The sequence below is a fragment of the Trichosurus vulpecula genome, chromosome 5, assembly GCF_011100635.1.
Source record: "Trichosurus vulpecula isolate mTriVul1 chromosome 5, mTriVul1.pri, whole genome shotgun sequence".
Lineage (NCBI taxonomy): Eukaryota > Metazoa > Chordata > Mammalia > Diprotodontia > Phalangeridae > Trichosurus > Trichosurus vulpecula.
In genome coordinates, this window is record NC_050577.1 from 105,346,991 (window position 1) to 105,373,584 (window position 26,594).

At 40.0% G+C, this 26,594-nt stretch overlaps 2 protein-coding genes across 2 annotated transcripts; both read left to right on the plus strand.

The window, feature by feature from the left end:
* The first annotated feature begins 7,038 nt into the window (after positions 1 to 7,038).
* Positions 7,039 to 7,989, plus strand: LOC118851015 (taste receptor type 2 member 3-like). The gene has a single exon (XM_036760609.1). It carries the CDS (start codon positions 7,039 to 7,041, stop codon positions 7,987 to 7,989), a length of 951 nt encoding a protein of 316 aa, XP_036616504.1.
* Positions 7,990 to 24,883: 16,894 nt separating this feature from the next.
* On the plus strand, positions 24,884 to 25,831 carry LOC118851016 (taste receptor type 2 member 3-like). Its single transcript, XM_036760610.1, has one exon. The coding sequence runs from the start codon at positions 24,884 to 24,886 to the stop codon at positions 25,829 to 25,831; it is 948 nt and encodes a 315-aa protein (XP_036616505.1).
* The last annotated feature ends 763 nt before the right edge of the window (positions 25,832 to 26,594 follow it).

The following is a 26,594-nucleotide window of genomic DNA, read 5'->3' on the forward strand; positions in this document are numbered from 1 at the left end:
GGACAATGGCAAGGAACAAATAGCATGGTTATTTTTGACGAGCAGGTGATGGCCATAACCTTCCCACAGTTCCTATCCCATTCTCCAATCAATCTGAAGTGATAAATCTATCTTAATGACAATAACAATGAACAAATGGTTTGGTTATCTGTGACAGGCAGAAGCCAGTTGTTGGTTACCTCATCTTCACATCTGTGGCAAACTAGCCTTTCCCATCACCTTTACATCTGTGACGGATATCCCCAGCACCCTTACACCTTGAGTCCCATCATTCATACCTAAGTGGTCTTGCACATCTACATTGCACCTGGCTTTCCGGCTTTTCATCCATTCTTCTCCTGAGCTGGGGGTCCCTTATCCTGGGGTCAATACACAGGAGGTGAGCATCCTGTGTCCTATCCTTACTTTCAGAGGATTTTATGGTTGCTGACTTATTCACCTCAACCCTTCTTTCTTTCAGGCCTCTCGCCATTAGGTACATATGCAGGATATGAGAATCCTGTGTCCTATTCTTAACCTCGGGGGCCTCATGGTCACTAGCTTGGCTTATGGAGGGGAAAACATCTAAGTAGAGAAATGGCTTTACACAAAGGAAAACATCTAAGTAGAGAAATGGGACTCACTATCCTACTTATTTCTATTTATTTAATTTGTTCTTTTTTATGAGAGGTCTTCACTCGTTCCACATACAAGCTCCTCTGTTTGGCATTTAAAGGTCTTCACAGCCCGGCCCCTTCCTCTCTCTCCAGGCTTCTCACACTTTACTCCCCCCATCCTCTAGAACACAGCTGCACCCCCACATTACATATCCCTAATCACCACACTCTATTGACGCTCCCTGTCCCTTTACTCTCGAGGTCACGCCTCTGAAGCTCTCATCCCCTTCACCTCGGCCTCATGGTTTCCTTGGCTTTCTTCCAGCCACAAACATGGCCTCCGGCCTCCTGGGCACTAGCGGAGGGTCTGGGAGGAGGCGGGAGGGAGCGGAGACCGAGGAAAAGCAGAGCCCGGGAGACCAGGGCAGACGAGAGCCAGGCGGAGAAGAGGCTGCTGTCCCTGGGCCAGGGTGAGCTGCCCAGTCCTGGGAAGGTTCCCCACCCCGCACAGCGCTCACCTCAACCATGGCTTCCCAGGCCCACATTCGGGGGCTGCTTGGGGTGAATATGCCTGGCCCACACCAGCCTGGCCCACCCCAGCCTGGCCCAGCTGCTCCAGGGTTCCACCTGCCCTTGCCCATGGGGAACTAGAACAACGTTCTACCCCGACCTCAGCTTGGAGAGCAAGATCCTGACTCAGAAGTGGCTGCTGCAGGCACAGGCCTCTCTCTTCTTCAGGCCTGACACTTCAAGGACCAGCTCTGCCCCAGTCACCCCGAGCTTCATATATTGGAGGTACATTGATTTGAGCATTTGGAGGGTATGGGAGAATGACATAGTACGAACCCTCTAAGAAAGGGAGGAGAGCAAGGGGCCTGTCAGATCCTTCCTGTTTCTTTAGGGTACTGAGGGAATACAAGAAGAAAAGCAGAGGACCATTCTGAGGACTCTGAAGAAGGGAAATATAAGGGAGGGTAAAAGAAATACACAGCTGTGGAAAAGAGGGTGGGCGAGCGGACTTGCTATTTCTCATAGTTGGAGTGTGGGAAAAGAGCACACAAACATGAAAAGAGTGCAGTTGGTGGGAGTGTGGTAGGGAGGAAGTGGACCTCAGATGAACTGCACTCTTAGCTGAAATGGACAGGGTTCAAAACTCACACTATTTAGTACAGGAAGATACCAAACTCCAAAGAGAAACAAGCAGAGATGGGTAGGGAAGAGATAGAGTGTGGAAACAGTGAGGAGAGAGTAGCCACAAGCAAAACAAATTCCCTGGTCCTGAAAGGTGGATCAAAAGAGGAAAAAAAGAAAATCAAATAATGAGAAGCTAGGAGCTACCCATCACCTGGGGAATTACTGAACAAGGTATGATCTGTGAATGGAATGAAATAGTAAGGTGTATTAGTGATAGAAGTGATAATTGCAGCAAATTCTGGGTGCTATAAATTTATGCAGAGAGAATTGAACAGAATTAGGAGAACACTTTGCATGTAGACCATCAATATTGCTAAGAAAAACAACTCCAAAAGACTTAAGAACTCAGAAATGCAATAATCAACCTGGTCTCCAGAGGACCTAGGATGAAACACATTTCCTACCACCTGACAGGAAGGTGATGAACTCAAGGTATAGAAGAAGACATGTTTTGGGCCACAACCACTGTGAGGATTCATTTTGTTTGACCATGCTTTTTTATTAGATGAGGATTTCTTTTTCTCTGTTTTTAATTGAGAGGGGTAGAGGAGGGAAGAAAGTTTAGCAATATTGATGTCCCAAAAATGAGAGCTATTGAAACATTTTTTTTAATTACAAAGAGGGGTATAGAAGTTCAGAATCAAGGTGATTTAAGCAGGGAAGTTTTGAAAAGAATGTGTGGAAATTATTATGTACTTTTTAAAAAAGCAAGTGGTATGAAATGGATATTCACAGATTTTGTATAATCCTCTTTTTGCGTTCCCTTGTATAAAAAATAGCATGAGACTTGTTAAATGAATTGATAAAAAATAGAGTTAAACTATATCTACAACTTTCCCCTCCCTACTAGTCTAATGACAACGACAAGAGAAGAAACTAAGTCTTTTTTGACTTGTTCGTGGTAAAAGCATGCTGCCCTTTTGTGATATCTGCTCCTTTTTTAAAATGTTTACCATACATCTCTTTAGCAGTATGTACTGGAATTTTCCCAGAAATCAAAGTAAAACTCACTGTTCCACACTTTTCAGATTTGCCAGGCTCAGGTGAGGGTGAAATACATTTGATGTGTTTATGTGGAACTAGATGCTCCTTTGTTTAGGCCACAAAACAGTTTCTGTCACATGACTCTGATCTCTCCTATCTCAAAGTGACACTGAATCTATTTGCATCTTACCAAAGAGCTACTCAGTTTTTTCATCTACATGCACCTCAAAAGCAGGGAATAGTTTCCAATAAGTTAATATAAATTATTTAAAGGAGCGATTTCGAAGCAATATGGCTTCCAGAGCACATACACAAGGGCAGAGATATCCAGGGCATAGGTAATGAAATTGGGAAGACATGGGGCCTTCTTTAACCATTCTGTCTCCAAGGAATAGTACATTTCTATCTTTGATGAAAATTGTTGCAACAGACCAATTCAGATGACACAAGCCATCTCCACCATATAAGTGTCTCAGGAACATAGCTTCTAAAATGTTGGCAGGTTCCACTTGCCACCAGTCTTTAGGAGAACTACTAACTGGCTGCCCTTCCCTTTAGACACCACTGAACAAATCACCACTAGATACTGGATTAGCAGCACATCCACTCAGAATGCACTTCCCTTGGTCCCCCTCAATTTGTCCCTTCTGCTAGGTTGTCTGAGTTATAATGCTGGCAGGTACTAGCACACTGAGCAAGTGCTGGTGTATCTGAATTGAGCTCCAGATATGGCAGAGTGTCAGGAAGTTTTCAGAGGAAGAAATCAAAGCTACTGATAGTCACATGAAAAAATGCCATCAAGCACTATGGATTAGAGAAATGCAAATTGAAGCACCTTCGAGATACCACCCCATACCTATCAGATTGGATAACATGACAGAAAAAATGAAAATGACACATTCAGGAGGGAATGTGGAAAAATTGGGACACTAATGCACTGTTGTTGCAGTTGTGAAGTGCTCCAACCATTCTGGACTACAATTTGGAACTATGTTCAAAAGGCTTTAGAATTGTACATACCCTTGAACACAGCAATACCAATACTAGATCTGCATCCCAAAGAGGTTAAAGAAAAACATAAAAGACTGATTGGTACAAAAATATTTATAGCAGTTGTTTTTGTGGGGGCAAAGAATTGGAAATCAAAGGAATACCCATCAATTGGGGAATGACTAAACAAGTTGTGGCATATGACTGTGATGAAATACTATCATTGTACTATAAGAAATGTTGAGCAGGGTGGTTTCTGAAAAACCTGGGAAGATTTATATGACTTCATACAAAGTGACGGCAGCAGAACCAGAAGAATACTGTACATATTAACAGTGGTAATGTCCAATGATAATTGTGAAAGACTCAGCTACTCTGATCAAGACAATGATCCAAGAAAATGCCAAAGGACCTATGATGAAAACTGCTCTCCACCTCCAGAGAAAGAACTGATAGAATCTGAATCCATACCAAAGCATGCTTTGTTCTTTTTCCTTGGAATTTTTTGGTCTGTTTTCTTTTGCAACATGTCTAATATGGAACTATGTGTTACATGACTGTACATGTAAAATCAATACCAAATTGCTTGTCTTATCAAGGAGGAGGAGCTGAAAAAAAGAAGAGAATTTGGAACTCAAAATAATTTAATGAATAATAAAAATTTTCATGTAATTTGCAAACAGTTAATAAAATCAATTAAAAGATATTAGAAAAATAGATACTACAGAGTGTGTATTTCCCAGGTTCTCTTAACCCTAGCGGCAGACAGGTGGAGCAGTGGGTTACTAGACCACCAGGCTGAGAGTAAAGAGGATCTGAGGTCAAATATGACCTCAAATATTTCCTAGTGGTGTGACCCTGAACAAGGCACTTACCTCCTTCAGCCTCTGTTATCTCAACGAAAATGGCAACAATACTGGCACTTACCTCCCAGAGTTCCTGTGAGAAAATATTTGTAAAGCAGGACCAAGATACAGGAAGCCCAGAGTGCTTGGAAAAAGAGATCCCAGGAGAGTCAGTTACCTAACATGATATAACTTCTATGAGAGTTTTGACTGTGGATGTGAGGCTAGAAGCAGGAAGCATTCTAAATAAGATGAGTTGAAGGGCCAGAAATCTACAGCAACCTGACTTGAGACACTCCAGAGAGCTCTGAAGACTAGAGCGTTCTAAATCCAAACAATACCCAGTAGTTTGAAATCTGCCAGCACTCTGAGCGCAGACGCACCAAACCACATGGAATCAATGACAGGAGCCTGGGCAATCAAGTTCAAGACCAAACAGGACCTGACCATCCCATCTAACATTGTAAGAAGATTCAGAATCTAACCCTAGTGTAAAGACCCAAATCAGGAACTGATGCTTCAGATATGAGTCAAGAGAAGAAAATAACAAACAAACAACAAAGATTATAGGTCAATAGACACCCAAGAGATGCACCTAGAAAAAGAGAGAAGCCACATAATGATTAAAAGGATGGACTGAGAGAAAAAATGTCTTGGCCACAAGGACTCAAATGGTACATGGAAGAAAAGAAATAGGAGATTTATAAAAATGAAATTATAAATGAAATGAGTTCTTGAAAAAAACAATTAGAAGAATAGATACCCTAGAACATAAAGCAAGATACCATATCCAAGTAGCAGACACCCTGGTAATTGGAATGGAGTAAATAGAACTCAATGACCCCATGAAATAAAGGAAATACTAAAAGAAAATAAAAGACTAAAAACAGAAGGAAATGCAAGGCATTTGTTGTTTTTTTTAATGACCTAGAAAACGGCTCAAGTACACATAGTTGAAGTGTAAAATATATTGGGGTGGGGGGAAGTAAGAGTTCCCTAAAAGTATAGATGTGGCTTACAGATGGCATGAATAGATATCTGATGTACCATAAGCATGCCATCTAAGGGAAGAGTCAAGAAGATCCAAGACTGCCAAGGCTTAGCAATCTCTTCTCCATTCTCCATGCCTCAAATATTCCTACTTTAGGGGCATGATAGATTCAGAACAAAATCCAGGATATCAACAATCATTACAAAAGTGCTCTAAATTACTAATAATAAGAGACATTCAATTTAAAACACGGAGGTTTCACAGATTGGCAAATTTGGCAAAAACAAAAGGAAAATGAGAGTTGCTGACTGGAGTCAGGGAAGACAATCACACTCATGTACTGTCAGTGTAGCTATGAATTGATGGAATTGTGCTGAAAAGCAATTTGGAACCATACTCAAAGTCATCCAATTATGTATAATCTTTATTTGCAAAATGCTTTGCAAACCCTAAAGAACTACATAAGTTGGCCCACAGGCTTACCTTCATAAGGCTCAGGCCAAAGACATAGATTCCAAGTAGCCAAAGTACAAAAGCCCTTCAAGTGTTGAGATGCCCAGAGTCTCTGTGTGCCCTATCAGCAGTGCCTTCATCCTTTATAAGCTTCTGCACAAGATAAATGGATGGACAGGCTCTTGTAACTAATCTGTTAAAGAAAATCAATTATATTGAAATACAGTTACATATATTATACACACACGAACACATATGCAACAAAGAATTGAAGTTTGAATTCCACATAGATGATGAGTTTCTCTTACACAAAGACAGTGGAATCAGCCCTTGGTATACCAGAAAGTACAATCCACTGGAGAGGTGTGGGGAAATGAAAAAGGAAATATATAGTTAAATAGATAGATAGATATAGACATACATAAGCACATATATTTTTATGGTTTTGGGAGAGTCACTCCTCAAAATACCACCTCTATCCAGTCCCTTCACCCTTCACCAGTTCCAGATACCTGTCCAGTAGACTGTACTTTCTGGTGTATCAAGAACTAATTACTTTCTCTTTAAGTGACATAAAAATTTATTGTCTGTGTGAAACTGAAGCCTGTATTTTCTCTGACTCTGACCCCTCCCTTTTCCATGTGATACTAAAACCAACTATTTGCATCTTAGCAAAAAGCTATTGGGTTCTCATTCACTAAATGACATTTATTACCAAGGAAATTGAGTAAACTCCAAGTCTGAACTAGGGAACAATAGCAGGCCAGTTTGGAAAGAACAAATGCAAGACTGACCCTCAAGACTTTCTGAACACTCTGGACAGAGACAGGAGCACAAGCAGGTCAGAGAAGCACAAAAGGTACTAGTGACACTGGGGAAAAGCAGGTACCTGTGTATGCTTACTTAGATCAGAGGAGCTGTTGAACAGTAGCAAGGCTGAAGATAAGCAGAGAGATTACAAAGGTGGGGAAATCCATCTGCAGTCATGCTGAACTCATTCCAAATCTTCTTTTTGTTTGCGGCCTTCAGTCAGTTCATTCTGGGGATTTGGGGGAATGGCTTTCTTGGGCTTATCAATTGCATCCACTGGATCAAGAGGAGCAAGATCTCTTTACCTAACTTCATCATTATGAATCTAGCCTTCTCCAGGATCATCCACCAATGTGTGGTCATTTTTGATGTCACTACCTTGGTGTTCTATCCTGATTTCTATTATGGAGTGACATTAAGTCAGATTCGTGAAACTAGCTGGACTCTTAGTAACTATTTAAACACCTGGCTGTCAACCTGCCTCAGTGTCTTCTACTGCCTCAAGATTGCCACGTTCTCCCACCCCGCCTTCCTCTGGCTAAAGTGGAGGATTTCCCAGGTGCTTGCCTGCATTCTGCTGACCTGTGTGCTCTTCTTTTTATTCGGTACAGTGTTACTGATCCAAAAATTCAACATATATTCTGACCTCCTAAAAATGAGACTCATTACCAACAACACTGAAAATGTCAGAAGCAAGGGAAGAGAATTTTATTTCTTCCATCTTCTTGGTCTCCTGTCAGCAGTGATACCATTCATTATATTGCTGTTCTCCTGTCTCTTAATCATTCTCTCCCTGAGGAGGCATACCAGGATGATGGGGCAACAGGTCACTGCTCTCAGAGACTCGAGCACTGAGGCCCATGTGAGAGCCACCATTGTAATGTTTTCCTTTCTCTTCCTCTTTGTCTTTTATTTGGTCATTCTCTTCATGGGGACAGCAAGTGCTTTCCTGAAAAATGGCAAGGTGATAGTAATGATTACATTGTTGGCTGCCCCTATCTATCCCTCTGTACACTCATTTATCCTCATTCAGCAAAACAGAGACCTGAAGCAGGCATTCTTGATGCTGCTCTGGTTGAAGAAGGGCTGCATGAAGGGTGGGGGCAGGGGATCCTTTACCCACTAGTGCAAGGGGGGAGGAGAATGGCAATGTAGGCTCTGCAAAGCTTTGAAAATTCTCCTATTCTCAGTAGCTAGGTGGCATAGAAAGGAGAGCACTGAACCTAGAGTCAGGAAGTCAAATTCTGTCTCAGACACTCACTAGATGGGCAAGTCATTTAACCTCTCTCTGACTCATTTTCCTCATCTGTAAAGTGGAGATGATAATATAGGCACCTACCTCACAGTGAGGTTGTGAGAATAATATGAGAAAATATGTTTAAAGTTCTTTTCAAACCTTACAGTACTACATATTTCCTGGCTATTATTATAACTCTTTACTACCATATATATGCATATATATAAAAATTTCCATAAGTTTTTCTTTACATAAAGTAACTTTTTAAATATTTCTAAGACACTCAATAAAATCCAGATATTATTTCAAAAGGTTTTGTTCTGTATCCAATCATTCCAATGTGTTAAATAATATGTGTGTGTGTGTGTATATATATATATATATATATATATATATATATATATCCTATACATATGTAGATATAGATTAAATATATTGGCCGAGGACAAGAGTTTTCCTTTTGGGAGCAGAGTTCATTGTGGAGTTCCCATATTTGGCCAATACTAGTTAGAGGGTGACCAGTGATCAGGGATGAAGATTAATGTCTCTGATGTCAGGTGTCTTCTGGTTCCCATTTGTCAGAGATGAGGAAAGCTGCAGAGACACAAAGGGAGGTTTCAAGAACAGGGTGTCTGGGGGAGAGGGGGACATAATGATTATACTATCTCCTTTTTATAAAGTGCTTTATAAAGTGGCTTTAACAGCTCAATGCAGGGAGGTAGATAGTACAAGGATATTTATCTCAGGGTAATACCAGGTCACCAGGGAGCTGGGGCTCACATAGAACAAATATGATCCTGGAGGCTGACCCTAATAGGATCATTTTTTTTTCTCTTGGACTTGTCGCTCCCACCTAAAGTGGGAGGAAATTCTCCTGGCATGCTCACCATATACCTGGTTTTTAAGTTTCTCCAAACAGGAATAAAAGTAGTCCCCAGCTTCTATATATGTACTTAAGGCAGCAATGCCTTGAACATTTATTTCACCCCACAGAAAATGCAGACGACACAAAGCACTCATAGGAGTTCGTAAACAGATACAAACACAAACTCACACAAACAGCCCTCAAATAACCCATGAGCTCCCTCCAGAGGGGAATGGTCAGGTGGTGATCACTGGGGCAACCGTTTGACATTCCTGGGAGTCTTCTTCCTCTCAGAGTATTACGTTGTAACCCCTCCCCCACCAAAGCCAAAAGTACCACCTTCTAATGTAGAATCCTCCCAGAAAAAATATATATGTACATATAAATACATATGTATGTGCAAATGAATTTACATATACACACACAGAGCTACTAAAGCAAACAATCCCTCTCCTACTGGACCTATAATGTTTCAATAATTCATTTACTGCTGTCCAAGCAAGATGCTATGCAAAAATATTTAGATAATACTTTTATTTCTCCAACAGCCATGCTGTATAAGAAAATCCTCTTCTCAAAAGGTGTTATTTCAGGGACTTCTGGGTCATGTGAACAACAAAATAGGGGATTAGACATTTTCTTCAATCCCTGCTAAATCTCAGGGGAACACAATTAGAACACAATCACAGAAGTAATAACGCAAGATGTCCAACAAGGTAACAGCCTTCTGAATTAATAATGGAAAATGCCAACACACATCACATTCATTCAACACCCCTCTACCACCAGTCTTCAGTCTACCTCAGGGTGAACAATTCATATCAGCACAAACTGACCCATGGGCTTGTGCTTTGCATTTCCCTCCTGCTACAGAGAGTCTACAGGCAGATACATGTCCATTCCCTAATTCTTCTCTGGATACCACTCTTAACTCTCCAGAATTCTTTTTTTACTGTAACCCAACTGCCTTCTTACTGTGAAAGATCCCTCTCCACAGACCCATCATATTCTTCTTTCATTCCTCTGCAGAACCCCTCTACCGAGACTCTGAAAGTCTTTATCCAACATGCCCCAACAAGGCTATTTTCCTTCCAACCCCCTATTTACCCTTATGTGTTGCCTTTCCCCATTTCAACAAAGTTCTTTGAGAGCAGTTGCTTGTATTTATATTCTTGGCACTTGTCACAGTGCCTGGCACATAGGAAACACTTAGTCGAGGCTTACTGACTTATTGTCCTAATGCTGTGTGTCTTCCACTATCCTGCTGCAACAGCAGTAGAATTTGGCTCTGCCCAACCATGTGAAGTGGAGGGCACATCCTAGGTTAGGAACCCCCAAGCTCACCCTCCTCAATGTTACAAAAAGCTGAAGATGATCATTAAGAACAGTCAGGGAACTGAAGAATGGAAATTACTAGAGCAAAGGACAGAAGGAATGTCTACACTGGGCCTGAAGGAAAAGAAACTAGAATCCAGCCAAGAGCAGTGTTGACTTCCCAGAAAATAAGAGCACAGTTAGAATTTGGTGAAAAGGGGAAGAGTCAGAAACCAAATGATAAAATAATATAAGAAAAAAACTGAAACCAACCAAATGCTCAAGAAAGAAAATGCAATCAAAAACCAAGAATACATGCAGATGAATCAACAGAGAGGATAATAACATTAGAAGGAAGGATGAATACTAAACCATCTAAAAGAATACAACCTTCTGTAAATAAATAATACTAGGAAAAGAAATTTGAGCCAATGTTTGATGAAACACAGAAACCTACAGAATACTAAGAGAGCAGAGAACAAAAGCAAAATATTCCAGATTAGTTAAAAAAATTAAAAGGTTAAGAGAAGTTAGAAGAGAACACATGTCAGAATATATGGCCAGCACAGCAAGAATACTTGGCAGAGTAGATAAACTTAAGCACCAATTAGAGTGAAAGAGAAAAACACATTTGGAATACAAGTGGTTGTTTGTCCTTCATTCTCAGAGGACCATGACATCAGGAAAGTGAAGCCACAACTTGCAAGTCAATTAGATTTAAGTGAAAGAATACAAGTACAAGTGAAATGCAAAAGGAACTAATGCTAATATAACTCATGATCTCTGCTATAAGTAAAGTCATTGATCTCAAAGCAGGGATGCACAAAGACAATCAAAGGATCATATGTCTCCAAGAAAACCATGGCAAATAAGAAAATCAGAATGCCATAAGTTCAAAAATAATACAGGAAAACTACTTGGAGCTTCTTAACACAGAAAATAAAAGGATTAATCAAAAAAGTCCACACATTACCTCTAAAAATTCCTATTCTTTAAATTCTGAGACATATAGTAATTAACTTTAATAATTGAAATGAATGGGGGTGGAGTCAAGATGGTGGCTGGAAGGCAGGAACTTGCTTATGCTCTCCCCCAAGTCCCTCCAAATACCTTTAAAAATGGCTCTGAACAAATTCTAGGGCTGAAGAACGCACAAAACAGGAGAGGGAAGCAGGTCTCCGGCCCAGGAGAACCTGGATGGTCATTGGGAAGGGTCTATTGCATGGTGCTGGGAGTGGAGCGCAACCCAGCGTGGGCCCCTCCAGGACCAACCAGACCAGGAGTCAGATGGAGCAAGCCTGAGGGCTAGGAATCATTGATATGTAGTAGTTACCAGACTTCTGAACCCACAAATGCCAAAGACCAGGGAGCAGGTTAGTGGGAAAACTGCTGGATAGGGGTGAAAGTACTCTGCCCCAGCCCTGGGGGTGGCAGAGGTGGTGCAGCAGTGGCGGCAACAGCAGCAGGAAGCTCATGTGGCTGCTTCCAGAGCTCCAGCATCAGCTGCTTCCCGAGTCCCTGGCTCACACGGTGGGAGGAATCAAGAGGCAGATCAGAGCAGGAGTACAAGGAGCGCTTTGCTGGTGCAAAGGCAGGTTCTCTTCCTGTGCCCTGCTTTGATCTGGGTTGCGGTCATGGTGGTGGTTTTTGGGAGAGGAGGAGTGTGGCTGTGGTAGAACTTGTGGTGACAGTGGAGTAGAAGTACCTCTGAAAACAGCAGTGCAGCCCCTAAAGCTTGGGACAAAGTACTCTCTACTCAATAAGCAGTCATAGCCTGACAAAAGACCAAAGGTCGAGTAGTTGGCTGGGAAAATGAACAGGCAGCAAAAAAGGACTCAGACTCAGACTCAAACTCCAGAATATTTTTCTGGTGACAAAGAAGATCAAAATATAAAGCCAGAACAAGTCAACAAAGTCAAAGAGCATACATCAAATGCCTCCAAGAAAAATATTAATTGGTCTCAGGCCATGGAAGAGCTCAAAAAGGATTTGGAAAAGCAGGTAAGAGAAGTAGAGGAAAAATTGGGAAGAGAAATGAGAGTGATACAAGAAAATCATGAAAAACAAGTCAATGACTTCCTAAAGAAGATACCACCAAAAATACTGAAGAAAATAACACCTTAAAAATACACTATCCTGAATGGCAAAAGAGCTCCAAAAAGCCAATGAGGAGGAGAATGCCTTGAAAGGCAGAATTAGCCAAATGGAAAAGGAGGTCCAAAAGACCACTGTAAAAAAATACCACCTTAAAAATTAGAGTGGAGCAAGTGGAAGCTAGTGACTTGATGAGAAATCAAGATATTATAAAACAGAACAAAAAGAATGAAAAAATTGAAGACAATGTGAAATATCTCATTGGAAAAACCACTGACCTGGAGAATAGATCCAGGAGAGATAATTTAAAAATTATTGGACTACCTGAAAGCCATGATCAAAAAAGGAGCCTAGACATCCTCTTTCCAGACATTATCCTGGAAAACTGCCCTGATATTCTAGAACCAGAGGGTAAAATAGAAATTGAAAGAATCCACCAATTGCCTCCTGAAAAAGATCCCAAAAAGAAAACTCCTAGGAATATTTTCACCAAATCCCAGAGTTCCCAGGTCAAGGAGAAAATACTGCAAGTATCCAGAAAGAAATAATTTGAATATTGTGGAAACATAATCAGGATAACACAAGATCTGCAGCTTCTACATTAAGGGATCGAAGGGCTTGGAATACGATATTCTGGAGGTCAAAGGAGCTAGGATTAAAACCAAGAATGACCTACCCAGCAAAACTGAGTAAATTGATCCAAGGCAAAATATAGATTTTTAATAAAATAGAGGACTTTCAAGTTTTCTCAATGAAAAGACCAGAGCTTAATAGAAAATTTGATTTTCAAATACAAGAATCAAGAGGAGCATGAAAAGGTAAACAAGAAAGAGAAATCATAAGGGACTTACAAAAGTTGAACTGTTTTGTTTATATTCCTACATGGAAAGATGATGTGCATCATTCATGAGACCTTCCCCAATATTAGGGTAGTTGAAGGGAAAATACATATATCTTCACAGAGGGCACAGGATGAACTGAATATGAAGGGATGATATCTAAAAAAATGAAATAAAATTAAGGGGTGACAGAGTAATATATTGACAGAAGGAGAAAGGGAGAGATAGAAGGGGGTAAATTATCTCACATAAAAGTGTCCAGAAAAAGCAGTTCTGTTGGAAGGGAAGAGGGGGCAGGTGAGGGGGAATGAGTTAATTTTGCTCTCATTGGATTTGAATTAAGGAGAGAATAACATACAGGCTCAACTGAGTATCTTACCCCATAAGAAAGTAGGGGGAAGAGGATAAAAAGGGGGGATGATAGAAGGGAGGGTGCATAGAGGGAGGAGGTAATCAAAAGCAAATATTTTTGAAAAGGGACAGAGTCAAGGGAGAAAACTGAATAAAGGGAGACAGGATAGGATGGAGGGAAATATAGTTAGTCTTTCACAACATGTTTATTGTGGAAGTGTTTTACATAATGATACGTGTGTGGACTAAGTTGAATTGCTTGCCTTCTTAGGTAGGGTGGGTGGGAAGGGAAGAGAGGAGAGAATTTGGAACTCAAAGTTTTAAAAGCAGATGCTCAAAAAAAGGTGTTTTTGCATGCAACTGGGAAATAACATATATAGAGAAGAGTGCAAAGAAATCTATCCTGCCCTACAAGAAAGTAAGGGGAAACGGCATGGGGGGAGAGGGGTGACAGAAGGGAGGGCTGACTGGGGAATGAGGGAATCAGAATATATGCCATCTTGGAGTGGGGGGGGAGGGGAGAAATGGGGAGAAAACTGGTAACTCAAAATCTTGTGGAAATCAATGTTGAAAACTAAAATACTAAATAATAAAATACGAGAATGTAAAAAAATACCCAAAATTTAAAAAAAAACAGATTTTTCAGGTGTCCAAGGGAAAGACCTTCAAATATAAAGGAAAGGAAATTTAGATATCACATGACTATTCTGCATACACTAGAAAGTGGAGAAGGGAAGGTAATAATATATTCCTAAAGGGAAGGGAGCTCAAGATGCAAACCAAAATGACATATGCTGTAAACATGAGCCCAATTATCAAAGAATAAAAGATAGATATTTAATAAAAGAAAGGCATTTGTAGCATTCCTGAAACAAAATATGATCTGATCTCCAGATTCTGAAACTTCAGATTACTAAGCACGCATATCTTCTGCTGGGAGTTTCTGGAGGAAATCTCGTGTTTCCCTGACTGTTGCCATCTCTTGAGCTGAGAAAGCTTCTTCCCAGGAATTTTAGTCTATGATCTGTACTCAGAAGATAGGGACAAAAACAAGGAACACCATGTATGCCTACTCCCAAAGCAGCTATTCTAGTTCCTCAATGTAGGACACTGTACATAAACACAGGTCTCCCTTTCCTCCTGCCACACACACCCATCCTGAACTTAGGTCCACTCAGCTACCTGATGATCTAGCCTTTTAAAGACCAAGGGAGCAAGCTGTTCTGTCACCCGCTTTTATTGACTGCAGAAGAGAGTAGCAACTCTGACAAGTGTCCATCCTCCTGATTCTTGCCCAGCAATAAAAGAGGAGCCTGTGTCCTCTCAGGAGGCACCATTGGCCATACCTATACTCCAAGGAGAACTGTCAGTCAAAATGTTTGCAAATAAAAACTGAAAACCTTTAAGACTGCATCATGATGACTTTGGAATTCCTCAGATTGGTTAGGGACTCTCTTATCAGCAACACATATTAAATGGTTAATAACATATAGAGCACCTGGGAAATGTTATTCAGATGACTTAAAAGGACTTGCCAAAACATCTAGGGAAAGGAGGATGGAGCATGCCCTACATGCTATCGGGCACAGTGATGCACCAGTGAGGAACAGATGTATAGCTCTTACTACACTTTCTAATTTATATTATGCTTAGTAGTGTATATCTCACAATTCATCCTCCCTCTGCCAAAAAGAAAAAATTGTTTGATGGTGTTATCAGCTGCTAACAGTCAGCCACATATCTAGATGAAGGCACACATCAAGGATATCAGGCAGGAGATAGAATGTTTATTCCAAGGAATAATAATAATAATAATGATAATGATATTCATAATAATAATAATAAACTCCCCATTCTGGCTTTTGCTAGTTTATACACATAAGATATGCTCATTCTTAAAAAGAAAAAAGAAAAGAAAAAGAGCTCCCCATAAAGGAAATTAATTTTGAACTTATTGTATTTCATGATGAGAATATAGACAGGTACCTAAAATCTTTTGGCACAAATAGACCAGAGAAGTGAGAGGTAGGGGATGAGGGTGAAGGAAACCAAGAAGCTGGGGGAATAATTTTATTACAAAAAGAGTTCTGTTTGAAAAATCAGAAGACCTGCTTTCATGTCCTGGCTCTCCTACAACTACCTGTATAATTTTGGTTTGGGATTTTGTCTTGGCTTTTAAAAAAAATCTCTACCAAATCAGATGAGGAAGGAAGCAAGCATGTGTTAAGTTGTCTCAATTTATCTTCACAACAACAGTGGGAGGTAGGTGCTATTATCATTCCCATTTTACAACTGAGAAAACAGGCCTACAGAGGTAGAGTGGCTTGGCTATGATCACACAGCTAGGAAGTGACTGTGACCTCGGGTTTATCTGACTCCAAGTCCAAGGGACACTGAGAACTTAAGTACTTGCTCAGAGTCACAGAGCCAGTATGTGTCAGAAGCAGGACTTGAACCCAGGTCTTCTTGAGGCCAGCTCAGGGTGACCCAGAGTATGTGGTTTACATGGAACTTCACTTTTGTCAGTTAAATGAAGGAGTTGGTCTAGAAAGTTTATGAGGATTTCTTTTTTTGTTTTTCAGCTCTTAAAAATCCTTCAGTTCAAGGCTCATATAAGAGGAAGCTTAAGTCCTAGGAGGCGACTCTGACAGGGTCCCTTAGAAGACTAGAGTGGCTGGAGAAGACCTGGGCTTTGTTTTTTCTTTTTGTCATACAGAGTGAAGAATGTTATGTTATGTCTTTAGAACCCATAGCATTTTGTAAGATTTTAGCTGATGAAAAACTGTATTACCTGTTTCTAAGTTTCCCTTTCTAAAGTTTGGCCCTGCTTTCTTCCATCTTTCACTTAGCTTCTGGCTTCCAGCTTCAGGAGTGGACAAGTGGTGTCAGGCTCTCCTGGAGAAGGAGAAAAACTCTTGGAAGAAGGTAATGTTTAGAGGACCAGGGCCGAAGGCGGAGGTTCCCAAACTTATTTGGACTGCTGCCCCTTTTCCAAAAAAAAAATTACTCAGTGGCCCCCTCCCAGAAAACTCCAAAGAGAAACATGCAGAGATAGTTAGGGAAGAGATAGAGTGTGGAAACAGTGAGGAGAGAGTGGCCACAAGCAAAACAAATTCCCTGGTCCTGAAAGGTGGATCAAAAGAGGAAAAAAAGAAAATCAAATAATGAGAAACTAGGAGCTACTCATCAACTGGGGAATGATTGAACAAGGTATGCTCTGTGAATGGAATGAAATAGTAAGGTGTATTAGTGATAGAAGTGATAACTCCAGCAAACTCTGGGTGCTATAAATTTATGCAGAGAGAATTGAACAGAATTAGGAGAACACTTTGCATGTAGACCATCAATATTGCTAAGAAAAACAACTCTAAAAGACTTAAGAACTCAGAAATGCAATAATCAACCTGGTCTCCAGAAGACCTAGGATGAAACACATTTCCTACCACCTGACAGGGAGGTGATGAACTCAAGGTATAGAAAAAGACATGTTTTGGGCCACAACCACTGTGACGATTCATTTTGTTTGACCATGCTTTTTTATTAGATGAGGATTTCTTTTTCTCTGTTTTTAGTTGAGATGGGTAGAGGAGGAAAAGAAGTTTAGCAATATTGATGTCCCAAAAAAGAGAGCTATTGAAACAATTTTTTTAATCACAAAGAAGGGGATAGAAGTTCAAAATCAAGTTGATTTAAGCAGGGAAGTTTTGAAAAGAATGTGTGAAATTATTATGTATTTTTTTAAAAAGCAAGTGGTATGAAATGGATATTCACAGACTTTATATAATCCTCTTTTATGTTCTCTTGTGTAAAAAAAATAGTATGAGATTTGTTAAATGGATTGATAAAAAAAGACTTACACGGTGTCTACAACTTTCCCCTCTCTACTAGGCTAATGACAATGGCCAGAAAAGAAACTAAGTCTTTTTTTACTTGCTCATGGTAAAAGCATGCTGGCTCTTTGTGATATGTGCTCCTTTTTTAAAATGTTTACCATATATCTCTTTAGTAATATCTTCTGGAATTTTCCCAGAATCAGTTAAACTCACTTTTCCATACTTGCTAGATTTCCACACTCTCAGATTTGCCAGACTGAGGTGAGAGTAAAATGCATTTAATGCATTTATGTGGAACTAGATGCTCCTTTGTTCGGGGCACAAAACAGTTTCTGTCAAATGATTCTGATCTCTCCTGAATCAAAATGACAGTGAATCTATTTGCACCTTTTTAAAATTATTATTTATTTATTTAATATTTTTAATATTTTTAGTTTTCTGCATTAATTTTCACAAGAGTTTGAATTACAAATTTTCTCCCCATTTCTACCCTCCAACCCACTCCAAGATGGCATATATTCTGATTGCCCCATTACTCAGTCAGCCCTCCCTTCTGTCACCTCACTCCCCCCATCCCCTTTTCCCTTACTTTCTTGTAGGGCAAGATAGATGTTTATGCCCCATTGTCTATATATCTTATTTCCTAGTTGCATGCAATAATTTTTTTGAACATCTGATTTTAAAACTCTGAGTTCCAAATTCTCTCCTCTCTTCCCTCCCCACCCACCCTGCCTAAGAAGGCAAGCAATTCAACATAGGCCACATGCGTATCATTATGCAAAACCCTTCCACAATACTCATCTTGTGAAAGACTAACTATATTTTGCTCCTTCCTATCCTATCCCCCTTTATCTAATTTTCTCCCTTGATCCTGTCCCTTTTCAAAAGTGTTTGCTTTTGATTACTTCCTCCCCCATCTGCTTTCCCTTCTATTGTCCCCCCTTTTTATCCCCTTCCTCCTTCTTTCCTGTGGGTTAAGATACCCAATTGAGTGTGTATGTTATTCCCTCCTTCGGTCAAATCTGATGAGAGCAACATTCACTCATTCTCCCTCACCTGGTCCCTCTTCTCTCCCAACAGAACTGCTTTTTCTTGCCACTTTTATGTGAGATAACTTACCCCATTCTATCTCTCCCTTTCTCCCTCTCTCAATATATTACTCTCTCATCCCTTAAGTTGATTTTTTTAGATATCATCCCTTCATATTCAACTCATCCTGTGCCCTCTGTCTATATATAAAATATGTATATTCCCTTCAGCTACCTTAATACTAAAGACTCATGAATTATACACATCACCTTTCCATGTAGGAATGTAAACAAAACAGTTCAACTTTAGTAAGTCCCTTGTGATTTCTCTTTCTTATTTACCTTTTAATGCTTTTCTTGATTCTTGTGTTTGAAAGTCAAATTTTCTATTCAGCTCTGGTCTCTTCACTGAGAAAGCTTGAAAGTCCTCTATTTTATTGAAAATCCATATTTTACCTTGGAGCATGATACTCAGTTTTGCTGGGTAGGTGATTCTTGGTTTTAATCCTAGCTCCATTGACCTCTGGAATACCAAATTCCAAGCCCTTCAATCCCTTAAAGTAGAAGCTGCTAGATCTTCTGTTATTCTGATTGTGTTTCCACAATACTCAAATTGTTTCTTTCTGGCTGCTTGCAGTATTTTCTCCTTGATCTGGGAGCTCTGGAATTTGGCGACAATATTCTTAGGAGTTTTCTTTTCGGGATCTTTTTCAGGAGGCAATCAGTGGTTTCTTTCAATTTTTATTTTACCCTCCGGATCTAGACTATCAGGGCAGTTCTCCTTGATAATTTCTTGAAAGATGATATCAAGGCTCTTTTTTTGATCATGGCTTTCAGGTAGTCCAACATTTTTTAAATTATCTTTCCTGGATCCATTTTCGTGGTCAGTGGTTTTTCCAATTGAATATTTCACATTGTCTTCTACTTTTTCATTCCCAAGTACTTGACCCTTGAGTTTTTCGTTGGGGTATGACTGCTTGTAGAGTAGAAAGTACTTTGTTCCAACTTGAGGGGATGCACTGTTGTTTTCAGAGCTACTTCTATAGAGCAAGCTCTGCCACACCAGTGCTCCTTCTCCCCGAAGAACCACCAGCCTGGACCTTACTCAGATCTTCAGCAGGCTCTGCACTCCTGCTCTGATCTGCCACTTAATTCCTCCCACCAGGTGGGCCCGGGGCCAGAAGCAACTGCAGCTGTAGTTCTGTTGCTGCACCACCTCTACCCCCACCCCACCCTGCTGCCCCTGGGGCAGTGACCGAACCACCAACTCCTTCCACTCTGTCCCCTGCAGCTTCTCCCACTAACCTTCTCTGTTGTCTTTGGAGTTTGTGGGTTGAGAAGTCTGGTAACTGCCACAGCGCACTTATTCAGGGCACTAGGGCTTGTTCCACCTGGCTCCCAGTCTGGTTGGTCTGGGCGCAGGCCACGCTGGGCTCCGCTCTGCTCCCAGCTCCATGCATGATAGACCTTACCCAGCGACCTTCCAGGCTGTCCTGGGCTGGAGCCCTGCTACCCTCTGCTATTCCGTGGGTTCTGCAGTTTTGGAGGGTCCTCGTGGGGAGCTCCCGCAAGTCCCTGCTTTCGAGTCTCCATCTTGGCTCTGCCGAATCTATGTTTATCTTACCAAAGAGCTACTCAGTTTTTTCATCATAAGCACTTCGGAAGCAAGGAATAGTTTCCAATAAGTTAATATAAATTATTTTTAAAAAGTGATTTCAAAGGAATGTGGCTTCCAGAGCACATACACAAGGGCAGAGATATCTAGGACATAGGTAATGAGCCTTCTTTAACCATTTGGTTACCAAGGAATAGTACATTCCTATCTTTGATGAAAATTGTTGCTACAGAACAATTCGGATGACACAAGCCATCTCCACCATATAAGTGCCTGAGGAAAAGAGCTTCTAAAGTGTTGGCAGGTTCCACTTGCCACCAGTCTTTAGGAGAACTAGTAACTAGCTGCCTTTCCCTTTAGACACCACTGAACAAATCACCACTAGATACTGGAGTAGCAGCACATCCACTCAGAATGCACTTCCCTTGGTCCCCCTCAATTTGTCCCTTCTGCTAGGTTGTCTGAGTTATAATGCTGGCAGGTACTAGCACACTGAGCAAGTGCTGGTGTATCTGAATTGAGCTCCAGATATGGCAGAGTGTCAGGAAGTTTTCAGAGGAAGAAATCAAAGCTATTGATAGTCACATGAAAAAATGCAATCAAACACTACAGATTAGAGAAATGCAAATTGAAGCACCTTTGAGATACCACCCCATACCTATCAGATTGGGTAACATGACAGAAAAAAATGAAAATGACACATTCGGGAGGGAATGTGGAAAAATTGGGACACTAATGCACTGTTGTTGCAGTTGTGAAGTGCTCCAACCATTCTGGACTACAATTTGGAACTATGTTCAAAAGGCTTTAGAATTGTACACACCCTTGAACACAGCAATACCAATACTAGATCTGCATTCCAAAGACATTAAAGAAAAAAGGTAAAAGACTGATTGGTACAAAAATATTTATAGTAGTTATTTTTGTAGGGGCAAAGAATTGGAAATCAAAGGAATGCCCATCAATTGGGGAATGGCTAAACAAGTTGTGGCATGTGATTGCAATGGAATACTATTATTGTACTACAAGAAATGATGAGCAGGGCGGTTTCTGAAAAACCTGGAAAGATTTATATGAATTCATGCAAAGTGATAGGAACAGAACCAGAAGAACATTGTACATGTTAACAGCAGTAATGTCCAATGATCAACTGTGAAAGACTCAGCTACTCTGATCAAGACAATGATCCAAGAAAATGCCAAAGGACCTGTGATGAAAAATGCTCTCCACCTCCAGAGAAAGAACTAATAGAATCTGAATCCATGTCTAATATGGAGCTATGTGTTGCATGACTGTGCACGCATAATCAATATCAAATTGCTTGTCTTTTCAAGTAGGACGGAGAGGAAAAAAGGAAGAGAATTTGGAACTCAAAATTTATTTAATGAATAATAAAAATTTTCATGTAATTTGGTAATATTTAACAAAATAAATAGAAAGACATTAGAAAAAAAGATACTGTGGAGTGTGTATTTCCTAAGTTCCCTTAACCCTAGAGGCAGATAGGTGGACCAGTGGGTTATTAGACCACCAGGCTGAGAGTAAAGAGGATCTGAGGTCAAATATGACCTCAAACATTTCCTAGTGGTGTGACCCTGAACAAGGCACTTACCTCCTTCAGCCTCTGTTATCTCAACTAAAATAGCAACAATAATGGCACTTATCTCCCAGGGTTCCTGTGAGAAAATATTTGCAAAGCAGGACCAAGATATAGGAAGTCCACAGTGCTTTGACAAAAAGATCCCAGGAGAGTCAGTTACCTATCAGGATATAATTTCTATGACAGTTTTGACTGTGGATGTGAGGCTAGAAGCAGGCAGCATTCTAAATAACATGACTTGAAGGGCCAGAAATCTATAGCAACCTGACCTGAGACACTCCAGAGGGCTCTGAAGACTAGAGCGTTCTAAATCCAAACAAGACCCAGTAGTTTGAAATCTGCCAGCACTCTGAGCACAGACACACATGGAATCAATGACAGGAGCCCGGGAAATCAAGAACAGGACTAAACAGGACCTGACCATCCCACCTAACATTGCAAGAGGACTCAGAATCTAAAGTAATGTAAAGTGTAAAGACCCAAATCAGGAACTGATGCTTCAGATATGAGTCAACGGAAGAAAATAACAAACAAACAACAAAGATTTTAGGTCAATAGATACCCAAGAGATGCACCTAGAAAAAAGAGAACCCACATAATGATTGAAAGGATGGACTCAGAGAAAAAAAATGTCTTGGCCACAAGGACTAAAAGGGTACATGGAAGAAAAGAATTAGGAGATTTCTTTAAAATGAGATTATAAATGAAATAAGAGTTCTTGAAAAAAAAGATTTGGAAGGAGAATAAATACCCTCTGACATAAAGCAAGATATCATATCCAAGTAGCAGACTCCCTGGTAGTTGGAATGGAGTAAATAGAACTCAATGACCCTATGAAATAATAGGAAATATTAAAGCAAAATTAAAAGATTCAAAAATAGAAGAAAATATAAGGTAGTTATTATTTTTTTTTAAATCACATAGAAAACAGGTCAAGGAGAGGTAGCTGAAGTGTAAAATATATGAGGGTAGAGAAAGTAAGAGTTGTCTAAATATATAGATGTGGCTCACAGATGGCATGAATAGACATCTCATACACCATCAGAATGCCATCTGAGGGAAGGGTCAAAAAGATCCAAGACTGCCAAGGCTCAGCAATTTCTTTTCCATTCTCCATGTCTCAAATATCTCTACTTTATAGTTATGATAGATGCAGAACAAAATCCAGGATATCAACAATCATGAAAAAAGTGTTCTAATAATAAGAGACATTCAATTTAAAACACTGCAGTTTCACTTTATGCACATCAGATTCTCAAATTTGGCAACAAAAAAAAGAAAACAAAAAGAAAAGAAAAATGAAAGTTGCTGATTGGAGCGGGGAAGAACAATCATGCTAATATACTGTTAGTGGAGCTATGAATTGATCAGATTATACTGAAAAGCAATTTGGAACTATACTCAAAGTCATTAAATGATGTATAATCTTTATTTGCAAAGTGTTTTGCAAACCTTAAAGGACCACATAAGTTGTTAACCCATTAGGCTCAGGCCAAAGACATAGATTTAAAGTGGCTAAAGTACAAATGCCTTTCAAGTGTTGAGATGCCCAGAGTCTCTGTATGCCTTATCAGCAGTGCCTTCATCGTTTATAAGCTACTGCACAAGATAAATGGATGGAGAAGACCTTCTAACTAATGTGATAAAGAAAATCAACCACACTGAATTAGTTACATATATTACACACACATACATACACACACACACACACATACACACACACACATACATGCCAGAGAATGGAAGGTTGAATTCCACACAGATAATGAGTTTTAATGTCACACAAAGACCACGGAATCAGTTCTTGGTATACCAGAAAGTACAATCCACTGGAGAGGTGTGGGGAAATGAAAAAGGAAATATATAATTAAAAAGATACATGAGTATAGATAAACACAAACATACACACACAAACACATATATTTTTATGGTTTGGGAAAAGACATTCTCCAAAATACCTCTTCGATTGAATCCCTTCACCCTTCACCAGTTCCAGATACCTCTCCAGTAGACTGTACTTTCTGAAGTCTCAAGGACCACCATATTTCCCCATTTATAAGGCGCACCCCTTTTCAAAAACTCTGGGGTCTAAAAACTGGGTGCGTCTTATACAGTGGTTGCAGGTTTTTTAATTGCATTTCCTGCTTTTTTGCACTTGTAGTCTTTGCGTTCATTGTTTTGCATTTGTTATACCAGTATATTAGGTTACGTTTTGGCACAATATGCCCAGAAATGGCTCAGAAAAGATTTTCGTACGGCACAGAATTCAGGTTCAAAGTGATCCAGTTTGCAAAAGTGAATGGAAATCATGCAGCTGAACATAAGTTTGGTCCTCCTCCAATTGAGAAAACTATCTAAGACTGACAATGGGAAGGAGAAACCCTACTGAAAACGCTACGGCAGAAGAAGGCCATGAGAGGCAAGTCAGCAAAATGTCCTTACTTAGAGAGGGAATTGAAGATATGAATTGAAGAGCAAAGGGCAATTGGAATTCCTGTGTCCACAAAGATGGTTCAGCATGAGGCAAGAAGAATTGCTGAGGAAAAAGAAGTTACTGATTTCAAAGGAGGACACAATTGGTGCTTCAGGTTCATGAAAAGGAATGGACTAAGCATGCGTACATGCACCACACTTGCCCAAAAGATGCCCATGAGCAGAAGGTCCTTGAATTTCATCATATTATAGTATGAATTTTATGATGAATAAAACTTGAGTTCAATAACTATATGTAATACATTTTTTTTTCAAATTTCGGGACCCAAAATTAAGGTGTGTCTTATACATGGGGAAATATGGTATTTTTATTCTATTTATGTGACATAGAAACATTATCTGTGTGGAACTCAAGCCTCCATTTTCTCTGACTCTGACCCCTCCCTTCTCTGTGTGATATTAAATCCTGCAATTATTTGCATCTCACCACAAAGCTATTGGTATTTCATCCACTAAATGACATTTGTTACCCAAGGAGCTGAGAAAACTCCAAGTCTGGGGTCTGTACTAGGGAACGATAGCAGACCAGTTTGGAAGGAGAAAATGCAAGACTGACCCTCAAGATTTTCTGAGCAATCTGAGCAGAGACAAGAGCACAAGCAAGTCAGAGAAGCACAAAAAGTACTAGCGACACTGTGGAAAAGCAGGTACCTGTGTGTGCTTAATTACCTCAGTTCAGAGGAGCTATAGTGTAGTACTAAGGCTGCAGATAGCAAAGACATTACGAAGGTGGGGAAATCCATCTACAGACATGCTGAACTTATTCCAAATCTTCTTTCTGTTTGTGGTCTTCAGTCAGTTCATTCTGGGGATTTGGGGGAATGGCTTTCTTGGGCTTATCAATTGCATCCACTGGATCAAGAATAAATTTTCCTTATCTGACTTCATCATTATGAATCTAGCCTTCTCCAGGATCTTCCTGCAATGTGTGGTCGTGTTTGATGCCACTATCTTGGTGTTCTATCATGATTTCTATTATGGAGTGACATTAAGTCAGATTCGTGAAACTAGCTGGACTCTTGGTAACTATTTAAACATCTGGCTGTCCACCTGCCTCAGCGTTTTCTACTGCCTGAAGATTGCCATTTTCTCCCACCCTGCCTTCCTCTGGCTTAAGTGGAGGATTTCACAGGTGGTTGCCTGCATTCTGCTGGGTTGTGTGCTCTTCTTTTTTGTCAGTACAGTGTTACTGATTCAAAAATTCAATGTATATTCTGACCTCCTAAAAATGAGACTCATTACAAACTACACTGAAAATGTCAGAAGGAAGGAAAGAGAATTTTTTGTCTTGCACCATCTTGGTCTCCTGTTGGCAGTGATACCATTCATTTTATCCCTGTTCTCTTGTCTCTTACTCATCCTCTCTCTGAGGAGGCATAATAGGATGCTGCGGCATCAGGTCAATGCAACCAGAGATGTGAGCACTAAGGCCCATGTGAGAGCCACCATTGTAATGTTTTCCTTCCTCTTACTCTTTGTCTTTAATTTTGCGTTTATCTTCATTGGGACAGCAAGCGCTTTCCTGAAAGATGCCAAGGTGATAATAATGATTACCTTGTTGGCTGCTCCTGTCTATCCCTCTGTACACTCATTTATCCTCATTCAGCAAAACAAAAACCTGAGAGAGGCATTCCTGAAGCTGCTGTGGTTGAAGAAGGGCTGCATGAAAGATAGGGGCAGGGAATCCTTTGCCCACTAGTACCAGGTGGGACGGGAAGAACAGTGTAGTCTCTGCAAGGGTTTGAAAATTCTCCTATTCTAGGTATCTAGGTGGCATAGAAGGGGGAGCATTGGACCTAGAGTCAGTAAGACCTGAGTTCATATTCTGCCTCAAACATTTACTAGCTGCATGACCCTGGGCAAGCTATTTAAAATCTCTCTGACTCATTTTCCTAATCTGTAAAAAGGAGATGATAATATAGGTACCTACCTCACAGAGTTGTTATGAGAATAAAAAGAGAAAATATGTTTAAAGCTCTTTGCAAACCTTAAAGTGCTACAGAAATGCTGGTTGCTATTATTATTATAATTATTTACCAGTACATATATATGCATATATAAAATGATGCCCATAAATTTTTCTTTACATGGAGTAACTTTTTAAATATTTCTAAGATATTCAATAAAATCTGAATTTTCTTTCAAAAGGTTGTGTTTGTTATCCAATCATTCCAATGTCTTAAATAATATCTGTGGGTGTGCATGTGGGTGTATATACATATATATATATATATATTATATATGTAACATACATATGTAGATATAGATTAAATATATTGATAGAGGACAAGGGTTTTTCCCTTTCAGAGCAGAGTTTATTGTCGAGTTCTCACATTTGGACAATATTAGTGATAGGGTGACCAGTGATCAGGGACAAAGACTAATGTCTTTGAAATAAACTGATGTCAGCTGTAATCAGATTTCCTTATATCAGATATTTGGAAAGCTGCAGAGCCATAAAG

What these genes read in the sequence shown, in the direction of transcription:
- LOC118851015 (XM_036760609.1), top strand. Translation starts at nt 7,039, where the DNA reads ATGCTGAACTCATTCCAAATCTTCTTTTTGTTTGCGGCCTTCAGTCAG.
- LOC118851016 (XM_036760610.1), top strand. Translation starts at nt 24,884, where the DNA reads ATGCTGAACTTATTCCAAATCTTCTTTCTGTTTGTGGTCTTCAGTCAG.